This window comes from Chrysemys picta, chromosome 14 (genome assembly GCF_011386835.1).
Source record: "Chrysemys picta bellii isolate R12L10 chromosome 14, ASM1138683v2, whole genome shotgun sequence".
Taxonomy (NCBI): Eukaryota; Metazoa; Chordata; order Testudines; family Emydidae; genus Chrysemys; species Chrysemys picta.
Genome location: NC_088804.1, coordinates 20518439 through 20534928, shown reverse-complemented (window position 1 = coordinate 20534928; position 16490 = coordinate 20518439). Strand labels below are relative to the sequence as shown.

Genomic DNA, 16490 nt, shown 5'->3' with positions numbered 1-16490 from the left:
ATATGAGAGCTCATTTTTAAGTCTCATGACAGTGACAATTAAATTATTCTAACCATGATTTACCATGGACATAATCAGTTTAATTTACCAGCCCTGTTTTCTTCTTCTGATCCCCTACTAACCGCTCAATGTTGACAGGTGAATATAGTATCAGAGATTAATGGGTGACAACAGGTTATGGGGCAGTGACCACTCACACAGTGAAACAGACCAACAAGGCTATAATATAAAGATAGCACCAACAATAATATTTGTTTGCACTTAAGCAACAAACATGCTTGATTTAATAAACATTTATTATGAATGCACATTAACAGATTTAAATACACAGAATCATGTAAATGCAAACCATTTTAAGAACAAAGGAAAACTATTACATAAAACAAAAGCATGATGGTTCGCAGGGAATATGTATTACCATTGCTGCAGTGTAATCTGAATGATGGAAAGCTATTGACATTTTGAATATACAGAACTGAGCTTCTCTTCAGACATAATCATCACTCTCTTCCGACAGAATGTGGGAACAGTAGCATAACATGCTCTCATGTAAGAAGTTTACATCAAGGACTTTATATGAACCATAGAATACCTCAGCCCTTAATCAGCAATGGCCTTTGGGATAGAAACAAGCAGGCCAAACATAGGAATCAACCCCACTCTCCCTTACAGGTTTTTCTTTAAGCTTCTCCCCAAGAAAATCAAATTCCATTCATAATTTTGATGGCCATTTGTTTTCATAATTAAATTTAAGTATAGTCACATTGATATGCATCAATACTCAAGCGAAATTCTTCTGATCCCATCCATTCTTGGAAGGCATAATTTTTACATATTTTGGATTATGATGATTAATTTCAGTATAAACTTAGATTTTATTTATTTTTTTAAATTTGAATGCTTCATGCCTAGAACTAATATACATCAACAGTACAGATGTCCAATGATTGGTTATTTGGCTATTAGCTTTGTAGATTTATTTTAGTCATTCAGTAAATCAATTCTCTATTGCATGTAAGTACTAAAACAAAGGAAAAAAAGATCTAGACACTTTAGATCAAACACCCCAAGAGTACAGTTATAGTAATTGATGTAAAATGTCTCATATGAAAATCTGCATTAGGTTCATTTACAGAAATATAATTTATATTGCAGAAATGTATAAATGACAAGACCAATTCAACTGGCACTAAAGGATTCTTCTCACTGAAATACTAACTTTATTTACATGTGACTTCTTTTCCATCAAATGTACTGGAAGAAGTGGCAGTATGTAAACATTGGAACACATGCAATATGATCCCTTACTAAGAAAAATAAATTGACAGCGTTGTTAAATAAAGGCCAATAACTGCCAGTATATACAAACTGTTTTCTGAAAGCTCGTATTGAGACATTCAGGTCTGATTTTAGTGATTTTCAAATAAATACCAAAGAATGCAACATTTACAAATAACACAGTAACAATACCCCACCTCCCCCGATCTCCTTTACAAATTGGAATTTCGTATTTTGATTAAGCAAATAAATAGCAGCTTCTTCATAGATCTTAAGGCATGTTACATAGCATCAAAATGGAACCGATGGGCTTCTTGTCGTTTCTCTCTGTCATCTGCTTTCTGAAAAATAAACCATAACACTTTACAGAATACAAGAGACAGTATAGCACATACCTTGCATTCTAATAGAAAATTAGTTGTCAAATGCCACAGAATGGCTGTTTTTTCAACTTGGTCATTCAACAGAAGACAAAAAACTAACTAACTGCCTCAACAATTAATACTTAATAGGTGTCAGTTTATAATAGCAATAATCTGCTCAAAATTGGCTGCTGTCGTTAATGACGAGATGTTTAGTATTAATCACCCAATGCTTTGGGTTATTCTAATGAATGTATTTTCAAGGATTACTGCTTAAGTAGTTAAATGAAAAATGCTTCTTAGTGCGCTTTTATGTCATCTGCATTGTAAAAGAAGATAAATATGATGAATGGTGAATTGGCTCTGAAGCAACCATACATGGTTCCAACTCTGTTGTAATTTAAGAATTTAGATTTTCTTAAAATTACTGTTAACAGAACCAAAATTGAAAAATTTGGCAAAAGGGACAGTAAGATTGTAGCAATTCAACCAATACTACATTAAGAACTGCAGATGAAAAATTGGGGTTCCACTTAGTTTGTGGGCATATACATGTGTATAAACAGTGAACAACTGGGAAGATAAATAAATTTCTTTCCTTATTTGGGTGCTACACATCCACATCTGTCAAAACAACAGTGTTACTGACATAGGTATGTTTGGATAAACAAGGAGAGTATTCAGCTTGTACCTGTATCTGTATGGTCTTTAGTTACATGTAGTAATTTTCCATGTATTTTATTTCCTCTCTCCAGTCCAGAATATCTTGCCTATGAACTTCTTTCCAGAGTTTACTAATGTTGGATGAACTTTATTGGGAACTGAGATTAGCCTCATGTGAGAAATAAACTGTTTGTCTGCAGCTACAGAGTCCTAACAGCATTTCTAACATATACATGAGCAAGCAATGAATTGCTCTGTCAATTTATCTGACTTGCACAATTCTTCTTGCTTGCTACTTGCGGCTAATACTTTTTTATTTTTATTTTTTAAGAGTGAGTAAACTATTGTTATTGTTTGTCACCATCATGACATAGGCATGTGCCTGAGCTGGTAACCTTTCACAACAATTTTACTAGGTATCTATGCTATACCTACCTCATTTCTATAATGAAAGCTAGGTTGTGGGAAACATGATACCACCTGCTTTGGCTCCATTCCAAAGATTTCCTTGTTAGAGACCACACAAGTGTACAATAGAGCACCCTGTTGGGTTGTGTTCTACTGGATTTTGCTGTTTTAGTCTTCTGTGACAGGCTTACAGTTCTCAGTGTAGTTAAGCCCCCCCCCCCCCACTTTAAAAACAATTTCCATTCAGTTGTGTTCTCTCTTTCAGGCATTCTGAAAGTGTTAAAGACGATTTCTGAATTGACAATAATACTACTAATAGTTAACTTTTAAAGTGCTGTCTATGTAAACTGATTAACCATCACATTATTCCTATGTGGTATCATGATCACTATACAGATGGAGAAACCAAATCAGAGTGTCTGAGTGATTTGCTCAAAGGTCACACAGCAGGGCAAAGGGAGGATTAGAACTCAGGAGTTCCAGGATCCTTGCTCATCTGACATCTATCTGAATGTTTAACTGGCCTTTTAGTTCACAAACACTGCCAGGCATACCAAGTCAAAAATGCAGTAATTTTATTTGACAGCTGTAATTATGGTATGCTAGGTAATAGCACTTATTGGCCTTCCTGACAGTTGAATATTATTGTGAACTGAGAGTGTTTAAGAAAAATGGGAACACTTTTCTTTTGTTACATGAAAGAACCCTCTCAAAATGCTTCTTCAAATCAATGAATTTCTATATGCTGTAGTGTATTTCAGCTATATTCAACAAAACAGCCAGTATGTCCATGATAAAATCACACACAGTCTTAAATGTTAATGTTAGTCAGTGAGTATACAAAATGACAAGGAATGTTTTCCTTCTCTCTGAACTACCAGCGGAACTGAAGAAGAGTAAGCTGGGGGTTTACATTTAGTTTTATTTCCAGACTCATATTATTCCTTTAAACTCTGATCAAAGGCTGAGAGTGCAAGATGTCCAAGATATTCATCCTGGATATGAACTAGGGTGACCAGGTGTCCCGATTTTCAGAGCTTTGTCTTATATAGGCACGTATTACCCCCGACCCCTGTCCTGATTTTTCATACTTGCTGTCTGGTCACCCTAATATGAACTGAAAATTTTCCATTTAGTTATGAATTATGGTTTTCCCTGATCAACACTTACCAGTTATTGCCAAATTTCCATTTTTATGACTCAGAATTAAAACTAATTACCAAATATTTGTTTCTAAGGTTTCAATAAATCCTAAATTATCCTAATTTTGTGGATAATAATAAAGTCTGATACCTTTCAGGCATCAGAGGATTATTATAGATTGATTAATTTAGTGAAACCCCCCCAAAACTTTTCAAACTGAAAAACACTATTCAAAACAACACAGCATAGTGCATATATTAAAATATTAGTAAGTTTAAAGTATTGTAAAGATACATCTAGAAAATCATTTCCACTTAATTAAACTTACCTTTTCTTGCCAGTGCAATATGCCAATTATTGCTAAGATAAAAACGCAGACACCAATTAGGGCTATAGCTGTGAGCAGCACAATGTTACTTGGGGTCAGGTACAGCTTGGCACTCCAGCTACAGAGAAGAGGAAAAGCAAAGGAAACCTCAGTAACTCTTCATTAGGGAAAAGAGTAGATTCAATAGAGATTATGTTTACAAAAATATAAACGTAGTAAGGTGACCCATGACTTGGTCTTCAAAAGCCAGGGGCTTTTCTGAAAGACCTCCCCATATAATGTTTACCTACAAATATAGGGTTTAATATCATTGCCATTTCCAAGTAATGCCATCTCTAAGCTTAGTTTCTATTGAACTACTCACAAAAGTACTATGGTTAGCCTCAGGGACTGACTTTTTCATTAAGGCACTCCTTAATGTGGCACTCCTTTTGCAGTGGGCATGGAAGGGAGCAAAATAAAATGCCCAGGATAAGCCTCCAAAAAACCGTGCCCGAGACTTAGGTGAAGGGAAAAGAGCAGAGAAACAGTCCACCTGGCATGTTGCCTCTTTTGCCAAGAAAGCCCCTTTGCTGCAACACAGTACTGCAGGGGACATGGGGAGCAGTCATTGTACTTTTCCATCAGTCATCTGCATATCTACACCGTTCAGAAATTAATGCTGCATTAAGTTCCTCTCTGTGCCTGCATAAGCCTCAGAACCCACTGTGCAGGCATGGCAAGGACAGCCAATGACAGCTGTGCTTCCAGGGAAAAAGAGAGGCCAGGCAGCATCGTGGAGGGTCACCACACTGTAGAGTCAGTGCTTCATTTCCTTGTAGATAGAGAAATGGGGGTTCCATAGGGTACGGATGCCTTGCTTCCTGTCTCCTCCACAAAAACCCTGCATTTGGAGGGGAAATGTATAAAAAAGTCTGCCTGACACACTTGTGGAGTTTCCTGAGTGCTCTAGGTTTTACTCCATGAGGAAATAATGTGGCCTTAAATCAGGTTATAACAGGGCATTTCTATGAGATACAGAGATAGCAACAATTTCAGTATTTGTGACAAACGTCTTTGCACATCCCATACTATTAGAGTGTATTGAGAGACAAAGTGACAGTCTCTCTAATCTGTTTTATTCCACTTTTTTGTGCTTGGGTATTCATAACAACTGATTTTAAAACATGTAGTAGGTACCTTACGCAGAGTACACTACAGACTATAATAGTGGAAAGATTTTTCACATCAGAATAATTTTTACTGTTGATAATAAAGGAGTTTAGGATCCAGAAAGCTTACTCCTGAGCTGTAGCATATTTCTGAGCCATTAAAGACTATGTTCAAAAATATAGTTTTATTGGTTTCATATACATCAGATGTGCCAGTGTGATATGGTGTTTTATGAAAACCAGCCCTATTAATCATAGGGAGTTAATAAACAAGATGTCAATACAGTCACATAAGGCTGTAAGACAACTATAGCCAATCAAATGTCATCTCATTCTTTCCTTGAAGTACAAATTGTTTGATATTGATTTTACTTAAGTATTTCAGCAAAATTAGCTGCAAGTGCCTCATTTGTGGTGATGAGATATAATGTTTTCAACCTGCAAACATAAAAACGTTAGCATTTTAGAGAACTGACATATTAGGCACAATCTACAGAATTTCTGTAAAAACAGATGGATTCACAAGGAACTGCATCCCTCCCTATCCTGCAGCTCTCCAACACCTTCCCTTTAAGGGACAATTTATCAGCCTCAGATGCCTTTTTCTGACTTTGTCTATGGGAGGGGTGATCTGGGCTTGCAATGTAAAGTTCATGTCTGCAGTACGCTTAGCTTAAGTAGTTCATTTCCTGCATGTCCAAATATTAACAGAAAACCCTCTGAGGTATAGCTCCTTGCATCCAAAAATCTCAAGCCACTTTACAGCCATTTATTTAGCCTCATGCCTTTTTTACCTACGAACTGAGGCACAGATTTGTTAAGTTTTTGTAACTTTAACTAATACTTGAATCTTTTTAAAATCTTTAAGTTATTTTGAAGAAAGATGCATTCAAATTTGTCATATTTTCAAATAGGAATAATCCACCTTTAAAGCTCGCATCATTTTAAACATTCAGCTCAAACTTTGTGACCAAATAAGACTCTGCCATTCAGGACTCACTTCCCAGTCCCTGCTTCAAACTCCAGTGGCAAAATCTTGTAACGTATGTATTACTGCTTACCTCTTATTACGTATGTTTAAAAATACAGCATTTTTTGTTTCTTTTAAATATTACATGATTGTTGCATGTAGTAATTCTGAGCATATCTTATTTTTTTAAGTGACTTGCTCAAAAGCATATAGTCAGTCAGTGCCAAAACTGGGATTATAATCCAGGCGTCTTGACTCCTTATCCCCTGCTTTAACCTAGAAATACAGTCTCTATGTAACAAATACTGCATTAAGAATCAAAGGCAACTTTTTCTCTCTCATGTTTAGAGAACTGTTGTGTTTTCATTTAAAAGTTTAAAGTTAAGATTCTTCTAACAAGCAGCAATTAAATTTGGATTAAATCAAAAGTTATTGTCTAATGAGGTCAGTCTCTGTAGTCAATAAATCTTGAAATAGACTGAAAAATGAAATCAATGTGTATTTTATTTATAAATAAATTTGGAGAAAACATTCCTTCAGAAGCACAAGGAGGGAAATAAAAGTGCCTGAAAGGTTGGTTGTAGCTGAAAGTGGTACAATAGAATCTATAAAAATATCAATGGCAGTGAGAGTGCATAGAAAATTAATTATTGCTAATTTGAAGAACAGTACACTTGCATTACTTGCATAGTACACTTTGTCAATGAGATTTTATTTTTAAACAGGATTCCTAATATGTTTACAGTTTTTGTATTTGGAGATGCATGCATGTATTTTTGGCATGGGTGACTAAGTGCTGGCCACAGCCCAGTTCAGCAAAGTACTTAAGAATGTGTCAAATTTTAAGCATGTCAATAGATTAATACATTTTAAGGCTGGAAAAGACTATATCAATCATCATCTAATCTGACTTCATGCATAACATAGTCCATAGAATTTCACCCAGTAATTCCTGCATCAATTTCTGTTTGCACTAGAGTGTAATAATCTTTTAGAAAAATATTTAAGTATACAGTAAGGCAGTCTGTCTTTCTAAAGAGTAATGGTCTGTCCCACTGAGAAATTAGGGGCTTTATGTAGAAATCACTGGGGAAGTTCTATCACCTGTGTTATACAGGCGGTAATGGCCCCTTCTGGCTTTAAAAAAATCTATGAATCCTTCCAGATCTTCTACTACAGGACTACTTGCATGCTTAAACTTAGACAAGTGCTTAAGTACCTTGCCGAACTGAGGTCTATTTGCATAAATTGCTCAATATTCTCCCATTTGGAGTATTAAAATGAGCACCTGTGTAAGAATACATAGAGAGATTAATTGAGTTGCCCAGAGTCACCAGCAGGGCAATGCCAGAGCTGGTAATGAAACTCACCTCTTCTGAGTCCCAGTCCAGTGATCTATTAGGTCCCATTGAATTGAATAAAGAAGCAAGTAATTTACCTGACTTCTTATTCTGGCACCATTTGTAGGCTAGCCAGTAAGAATCAACCAATTTTAAAATAGCTTCTAAAGCAGTTTATAAAATTAAGGAGAGGGCCAAATAGATCATAGGGTTATCCTTGAGGAAACCCCATGGTCCAGTTACACATTTTTTTCAAAAGGGCAAAGTGCCTTTTATATAGTTTATATAATAGATTGGGTTCCCTGACCACTCAATTAAAAATTTAAGTCAGTCAAATCTGCTAATATACAATGAATATTTGGTATCCTACAGATGATAATCTATTGCACAGAAGTATAGATAGAAAGAAAAATGGATCTTTTAATACCTGAAGTACACATAGGCCTAATGCCACTCACCCCATCCAAACACCCAGAACTAAGGGGAGGTTCAGATCCAGAGCTGAACATATGGCTCATGCCGATCTCAGATTTGAACTCTTGTGGTGAGGGGACTTCAACCTATTTTTAATGCTAGGAATGGAGCACATGTAAGGCCAAATTTCCAAAACAGGGTACAACTGGTGGACCTATCCAAGACATGCACACACCCACTGTGGCTTAAAAAAAAAAAAAAAGTACAACTGTGGGTGTAAACAAACAAATGTGGTAATAGGGTAGCTAGACTGTCAGTTCCTGCACCTGCAGTGGGCCTGTTTGTGGTGCACACGTGGGGTTTTGCAAGTGCACAGATTTAACTTTGAAGTCTTATGAGGATGATTATGTATCAGTCAGCACTGTTCTATATTTCACTGCTGATTAATGCAGCTACTCTGGAAGTGAGGGACACTCCTGAGTAGCAACCTTTCCCTCCAGGATTTGACTCCGTCTGTTCTCAATTCATTGTGCTTAGCTCTGAAATTTTGGCCCTTAAAAATGTTTTGTCTTTAAGAGACAGGGAAGGGAGCTTTTATTATGAAGAAGGATTAGGGAGAAGAGTCTGATGACAAAGGTCAAATTTGGCAGAAAAGGGATGTTAAGCTCCACTCACAATTGCGGAATAGCTGGATGTTTCAGCTAAATTGACCATCAGTGAAATAGTAAAGTGTAAACCTATAAATCTTCATTAGGATTCAAAGTTAAAACCCCATTGAGATGAAATAAGCAGGTCTCTCTAAAGTGGTACTGTTCAGTTTGGCTGGCTGCAGACTTGAGAGAACAGACCATTTTGTCCTGATAATTTGTATATTTGAAGAGAATAGAGGATTCATTCCTTAGGCAAGTTCTTCCTCTTTTATTATGTTACTGAAGGAAAGAATCAATTCTGTCAATAGAAGAATGGATTAATATCCTTAATGCCTGTTTATCATTGGAAAAGACTATTCACAGAGAATGAGGATTTACTGGAACTTTTGAGAAAATGTGGAAGTACTGCTTGGGGATTTAAGGAATCTGAGAAGGACTTAAATACAAATTGGGATTGCACTCGTATACTTCTCTAGGATGTAGAAAGAAGAATTGATTTTTTTTAAAGGGGTTTCTTTCCCGTTTAGGAATATCAGGTGTGTAAAGTCTAGTCTTCCCTTATTCCTTGATGTGTCAGAGCAGCTGCATTGTGTGCACTCCCACCTTAAGTGAAAGCAAAAGTACAGAGGGATGCGCTTGAATCTGTATGTTTAAATCTGTAATAAACACTTATTTTCTCCAAAATGTCAGTCACTGAAGTTATATAAGAAAGTTTTAAACAGCCTGACTAAAAGCCTCTTCCTCTCAACTGCTCATCTTCTCCTCTCTTGACGCATGACATCATTTCACTCATTTTTCCCATCATCAAAACCTGCAGTCATGGGGTGTGACTGGAGCTCAAGAAGACATTCCCAAGCTGTCTTTAGCTATCTCAGATCCCAGAGCAGTTAAGTCCACACAGAATCCTGGTTAATTACTCATAGGGCTAGTCTGCACTAAAGCACATGCTGGTGCAGCTTCAGTGCTTTGGGACATCAGGTAACTAGATTAAAGCTAGCTCAGGTATGTCAACTTGAGCTGCAATCATGCCCAATAAATGCAATCTAGACATAATCTTAGGAAATGTCTATGTGTAGTGAAAGTTTTCAATATGTATATTTCTCCTGTTTTCACGTAATCTCCAATTTTGGGTTCCACCTATTGTCATTCTACAGCGTCCATATGTGCATGTGTTTCCTCTATGAGAAAACTAAACCCAATAATTTGAAAACAAGAGGATTTAGAGAGATTTCTATACAGGGGTACTTTTCAAATACATAAGGCTAGAACACTAAATCTTAAGGCTGATGTTATTCTTGTGCTTAATCGCTAACGCAACATAGTTTATATAAAAGTGATGTCACGTCTCATCTCTTCTCATATTTGATTCTACAGTAAAGGTATAATGCTTAAATTGTGATATAAGAATTTCATTATATAAAATTGACTTCACTGCAAGATCAAGCAGAAGAGAAAGCAAGAATGTGACTAATAAAGTCTTTATTATGACTAGGGATCTACCAAATTCACAGCCGTGAAAATCATATCACGGAACGTGAAATCTGGTCTCTGGCTACCCAGCTCTGAAGGCAGAGTGGAGAACAGCTGTTGCTGGCTGGGTACCCAGCTCTGAAGGCAGCGCTGTGGCCAGCAGCAGCGGAGAAATAAGGGTGGCATGATATGGCCACCAGCAGCTGCTGTTCTCCACTCTTCAATACTGCTGCTGCTGCTGGCGGCATTGCTGCTTGCAGAGCTGGGCACCCGGGCAGCAGCCGCAGATTTCCCGCTGCTAAGCTTCAGGCAGTGCCACAGTCAGCAGCGGAAAAGGAAGGATGCCAATACCGCAACCCCCTAATAGGCTTGCGACCCCTTTTTGGGTCAGGGCCCCAGTCTGAGAAACGCTGTGGAGAAATCACACATTTTTTATGGGTTGGTCACGGTATAAATAGCAAATTTCACGGATGTGTTACACATCTGCGAAATGTGCTATTTATGCCGTGACCAATCTGCGAAAAATGTGTGATTTCTCCGCGATTTAAGTAGACCCCTAATTATGACAAATATATTCAATAACGGCAAAAGTAGCACAGAGAAGTGCTGGTTAAGTCCATATTTTTGGTATAAATGTTTTTATTCTAAATTTATTTCAGTATGAAAGTCCTCCTTCAAGGAACCCTCTGACCTCTAGCTACAGGAAAATACACATATCCATGGCAACACACACCATATGTTGAAGGGCTGAACAGAAACCTTTGTATCTAACTGGACACCCTGAATGTATATCTGATGAAATCCAAAAAGTCTATTTTTCCCACAACCATGCTTTCTACTTGGTCAAAAAGAAAGTTGGCAGGTATGTTTTCATTTATAGGAATATATTTAATGGATGCTCACTGTAAATATAAAAAATGTTTATGCAAATACCTGTATGTTCAATAATTTAAAGAGAAAATACCAATATTACCATCCTGTGAAATGCGCAATATATTTTAAATATGACTGTCTTGATCCGCAGAAAGAAATAAAGCTGCATGCTTATTTACAAGACTCTCTCATACAGATGAGGGAATATGTACACATATTCCACATAAACATGTATACATATTCTCTCTCCATCCGCTTCCTCCCCCACAATTTAGCAATGGTCACAAATGAACACATCTATAATATACCAAGTTTGACACACTGACAATATCCTGTAATAGCCTGAACCAACTTTACGGAATTAAGATAAAGTTTATTTAATTAAGTTAAACCTGACTGAACTAGGGTCAATACTTTGGGGTACATTGAATAAAAAATGCAATTGTGTGTTATTGGGGCATTGTATGCATCTTCTCTAGTAGGGAAGGGGGGATGCTAATGTTCTTCCTCCATTATCAACTCTTTGAAGCCACTCACCTGGAGAGATTTGCACATACTAGTTCAAACTGGAATCTCCAGGGACAAGACAAAGCAAGGGGTTTTGGACAAATAGCCTGGTTTTAAATTGGCTCAGGGTCTTCTACCTGATACAGCAAATGGACAGGATCCCTGGTCCATGGAGGGCTCCAATCCTTTGGGGAGGGTTGGAAGGACAGGGCCTCCTGAGGCCTCATAAGACTGAGTGCTTGTTCTGAGATGAAGCTGTGATTAACTTGTAACCACAAGGAATCCCCCTTACATGGGGTTTGAAGGACTGTTCCTGCCAGAATCCATGTTAGGATTGCGGTGAACTCTGGTATTGTTTTCAGTGTGGAATGCTTTTTACCTTAAGAATAAAGTAGGCTTGCATAGGAAGTGTTGTATGGTGCTTTATAACTATAACAATTACACCTATCAGTCTCTGCAGAGAAAGCAGACAGGCATACCTGGGCAGCCTGTCTCTGCTGGGAATGACACAGTGAAGGCAGGGAATGGTGCAGCCTGGAAATAGGATGGTCAGAAGGGAGAGAGAAACATGTCTCCACCGAAGAGAGATGACAGCTGGAGTGTCTGGAAACTAGAGTGGCTGCCCTTGATGGACAATAGGGGGGGAACACAGTTGGAATTGCCCTGAACGGACACACCAAGTTCTGAATATGCTAATCTGTTCTTCAGATAATCAAATGTAACTAGCTACACATGAAAAGAAAAGTCCTTTTCTGTTAGCATTTTTATTAATTATTCTATAATCATTCCACCATCATTCATTCATATTCCATGACACACAATTACAGTTCTGCATCCATAGTATCATTTGCAAAATCTACTTCAACAATGATATTACCTTCGAGGAACGTTGTGTGGATATGGAATGACTATAAGTTGGGAGTTCGGGATGATAGCTGTCCATTCCTGTTTTCTTACGGACTGAAAAAAGAAATGAAGGTATGTCCACTTCTTACAAATTAATACAAATTCTAAATATACTGAACTTTTCTGATTAATGTTATACAAGAAAAAAAAAGCTCAAAGCATTAATTTTCCAGGAGACAGGAAAGAATAGTGATAATTCTCTAACATTAATAAAGATTTTTTTATACTGAAAGTTCCCAAAGCAATTTACAAACTGAATAAAAACGATGTATAAGGATCACTTCATCCACCACTGAAATACCACCATCTCTGAGGTGAAACATGGCAGTGTTTAAAAAGTGCACATTAGCACTGCAGTTTAGAGCAGGAAGTGAAGAATACTATATCCAACTGTTTCAGTAGGGAAATTTTATATAGGCAGAATTTAATTATCCCAATGTAGTCAGGATACTGGAGTAAACAATCTATTTTTAAAAATAGCATTGTGAGACCTTTCATCACCACAAATTGTCAGGATCATGGTTTTACATTTCCTCTGAAGGAAGGTTCCTCCAGCAGAACCATTCCCCTGGCACCATGCTGGTACGAGTACAATACCAACTCAGAGGGAAGTAGGTGATTCAAAGGTGATAGACATTGTTTTCCTGCCCTACCCTGGAATTCTCTGGTGTTTCCCAGCCAAGTACTGAATCATGTGGGCCTCATCCACCTGGGCAGATCTGATGGGATTACAGTATAAATGAGTGTGGTTGCTGGCATAATAATTGGATTCTTAGAGCAAACTGAAATGTTATTAATATAAACCAGCTCTGTATTTCTATGCAAATAGCACACAAATGCATACTTCCGTGTTTTTCTCATGAGTGATATTTTTGTTTTATTGTTTACTTCAGAGGCTAATGAGTGATACTATATGCTGGAGAAAATTAACACAAAGTAGTCTTCAGCAAACTGTTTTCAATACCCATGAAAAATGTTTCTTTGTAATTCTGACTTCCGAAACAGAGCAGTCCTAAGAACAACACCCCCCCAAAGCTTCATTGGGCGAGGAAAATACCAGAAAAAATAGTTTACCCATGGTAAATCTCAACTTACCTTTTCTCCTAAAGGACGAGGAATGCCAACATATAAGTGATCAAGGAAATTAGCACTGCGTCCCAAACCTAGCACATTGTAAGGCAACTGGAGAGCGAAATGAGCTGACTGGCTAAGTTGTCCAGCTAGAATTTAATTTAAAAAAGAAGCTGTAGTGAATCTACTTCTTAAGACTTTCATCACAACAACATGTTTTGCCTGCAGTAATAATAATGTTTTAAAATTATAAGAAAACAATACAATTATCTGTTCTTAAGTGACAGATCTTGCATTTCCAAATAATCTGTGGGCATTCAACAAGAAGAATAAACTTATTCCACTAACAATTTCAGAACTAGCTACCAAACACATACTGTAGATCAAATTTTCCTCTGATTTAAACCTGGGTTACATTAATTGCAAGCCAGGGCAGAAATTGGCTCCACTGATAACAGATAATTATAAACAACTGAAAACAAAGAGACGTTTTCTATTAAGTGAAAGCAGGAAAAGGATACACATTTTTCTTAGCTAGCTTTAGATTCATTAACAACATACGATCTCCAGATATATTACTTACTGCATTTTAGCAAAATCTCTTACAATCTTTTCATCTTCTACAGCATATTAACTTGAATCCAGTGTGGATCCTGTGTTTTCTAAAAAGCCCCTTATTAAAGCATTTCTTTCTTGTTGCCATAACAGGAACAAGATAAACATTAAAACCACTTCAGCCCTTCAGCAGGATAACAGAAATAATTTCAACCTAGAGGAGTGGCCTGGCCGGTGACAACATGAGGTAAGTTTTCAAAGTGGTGAGAAGTAGCTGTTTTAACAATTTTTTTTTTAAAACAGGAATTTGAGTGTCAAATTCTTGCACTGCTTTGACATGCTCTGATAGGTTATATTTTAAATCAAGAATCTCAAATTAAGCAATAAGACATGACAGGATGTGAATTTTGGGTGCAATAATTCACATCTTGTATGTTAGAGTAGGAGGCTGCAGGCTGAGTTCTGTCTATGCAACTAGGCATGAATTATTATAACATAATTCAATCCCTGCAGTCCTTTCTTAGATAAAAATAAATATACCACCAAGGGAAGTAATTATTGGCAGGAGGGTAAAACTCGAGAGCAAAGATATCAAGATATTCTGACATGTTTTCTATTTTAATTTTATGGATTCTGAAACACTATTGACTTTATGACCCTCGAGTGTTTAAAAGCCATTGAGCACTTTCATTTTATTTTCAGTTTGTATTGGCCTGTCACTCTGTTTAGCACTGGTTTAGCTGCATCCCTTGTTGACATGAGTTGTCAGCAATATGTAATTTTACTAGAGTGGACAAAGCCTTCATTGCTTATCCTCTCATGGGGCAATGCCTTAAACCCTGATCTTGCATCAGGTACTGTTGAACTCAACTTTTAAGTTTTAGATTTTTTTTTCTGTTATAAAGTTAAACACATGGATACATTTCTGTGGAAATTAGAGCTTAGAAAGGAACCAGACTATCTTTGAAAAGCATGTTTTCAAATAACCAACTAGTTTTGTTTCTGATTTTAGCTCAAAGTACAGCTCAGTTTGCGGAGATGGAGGGGGAAACTGGATCAGAATCTGATTGATTTAAACGAGCGTGGTTTCAATCCAAGGTGTGGAAATTTCACAGGAGCAGTCAGCACCATTAGAACTGCTCCAATTAAAGGCAGAAAGTAAGTTCAGCCCAAGTCAAGATGTTGAAACACAACATAATTTGTATACGAGCCCAAAGAAGTGAGAAGCCGATTTAAAATACCCACGCCACACTTTTTGCATTTGGGGAAACCAGATTTTTGGGGAACTCATCTGAAGAGCAGCCACTCTTTACAGTTTGCTCCACATAGCGCCAAGATGACATATCTGCTGGATTTACTGCTGCTTACGGCAGCAATGACTTTGACAGTCACTTCTGAGTTTCTATTTTCTAGCTATGTTCGTACGGAAGGTAGAATTCAACAACAGCATGGTACCTAACTGACCTCTGCTGCATGAGGGAGAGGGGGCAGAGAAGTGTGGTGTTCTAAGACTCACAGGATGGACCCCCAATTTCCCTGCAGATACGGCGTCTCTACCAGTTTGGCAGGACATCTCTGGCTCCCTTTGCAAGGCTGAAAACTAAATACCTCCATATATCCAGGGCCTTGCATCATGTATATTTTAACTTGAAGTTTAACTTTCTATCCCAAGTATGGTACCATAGGCCCAGTGGCTTGAATTGCCAGCTTGCCTTAGAGCTCTTCTGCTTGTAAGGCTTATATTACATTGTACAAGGAAGTGGGACTGATTAAGTCATGTGATGATTGCCACACATTTAAGATGCTAGGGTGTTATGACCTTTTCTTAGACAGCTGTGTGTTCACAGTTACCATTTCATACTACATGGTTTAAATATGCAAATGGTGAGTTTAAAAATTATTTTATCTATTATAATGAAACTGCATTTTTGTATTCTTGGTTGGGAATCCCAAATATCAGTCAGGCAGAAATTGCAATTAACTCTACTGTACTAAGGATGAATGAATTATAATATTTATCAAGGATACCACAACACTCAATAGAAACAATATTACAAATGTTTTTTCCTAAATAAATAAAGTAACCACATACGACATCTTTAATATGAAAAATGAATACACAGGCTGAGGAAAAAAAGAAAATGATTATTTTAAATAAATAGATTTTTCGTAAAAGGATTTAATTTCTTTTCAGTCTTAGCTTGTCAGATAGGACTGAAAAATTACAGGCTTTCCCACAAGTAAGTGTGGTGTGGGCAGACAATTAGTCTTTTAAAAAAGAAAACTTCCTTTTTGGATAGAAGATCCCATGATATAAACTGAGGTGATCTGGTTAGTATTGTATTTATCAACCAAACTGGAAAGTCACAGCATAAAGAAGCAAATGAATTACAAAAGTGCA

At 37.1% G+C, this 16490-nt stretch overlaps 1 protein-coding gene across 1 annotated transcript in view; it reads right to left on the bottom strand.

Moving 5' to 3' along the window:
* Positions 1-250: 250 nt before the first annotated feature.
* ITFG1 (integrin alpha FG-GAP repeat containing 1) overlaps positions 251-16490 on the bottom strand; it is a 206060-nt gene continuing 189820 nt past the window's right edge. Inside the window, exons 15-18 of the mRNA XM_065567608.1 lie at positions 13559-13683; positions 12435-12517; positions 4183-4300; positions 251-1619 (exon numbers count right to left, since the gene is read on the bottom strand). Of these exons, the coding sequence (XP_065423680.1) occupies positions 1560-1619; positions 4183-4300; positions 12435-12517; positions 13559-13683 (386 nt within the window). The 3' untranslated portion in view covers positions 251-1559. The remainder of the gene's footprint in view (positions 1620-4182; positions 4301-12434; positions 12518-13558; positions 13684-16490) is intronic.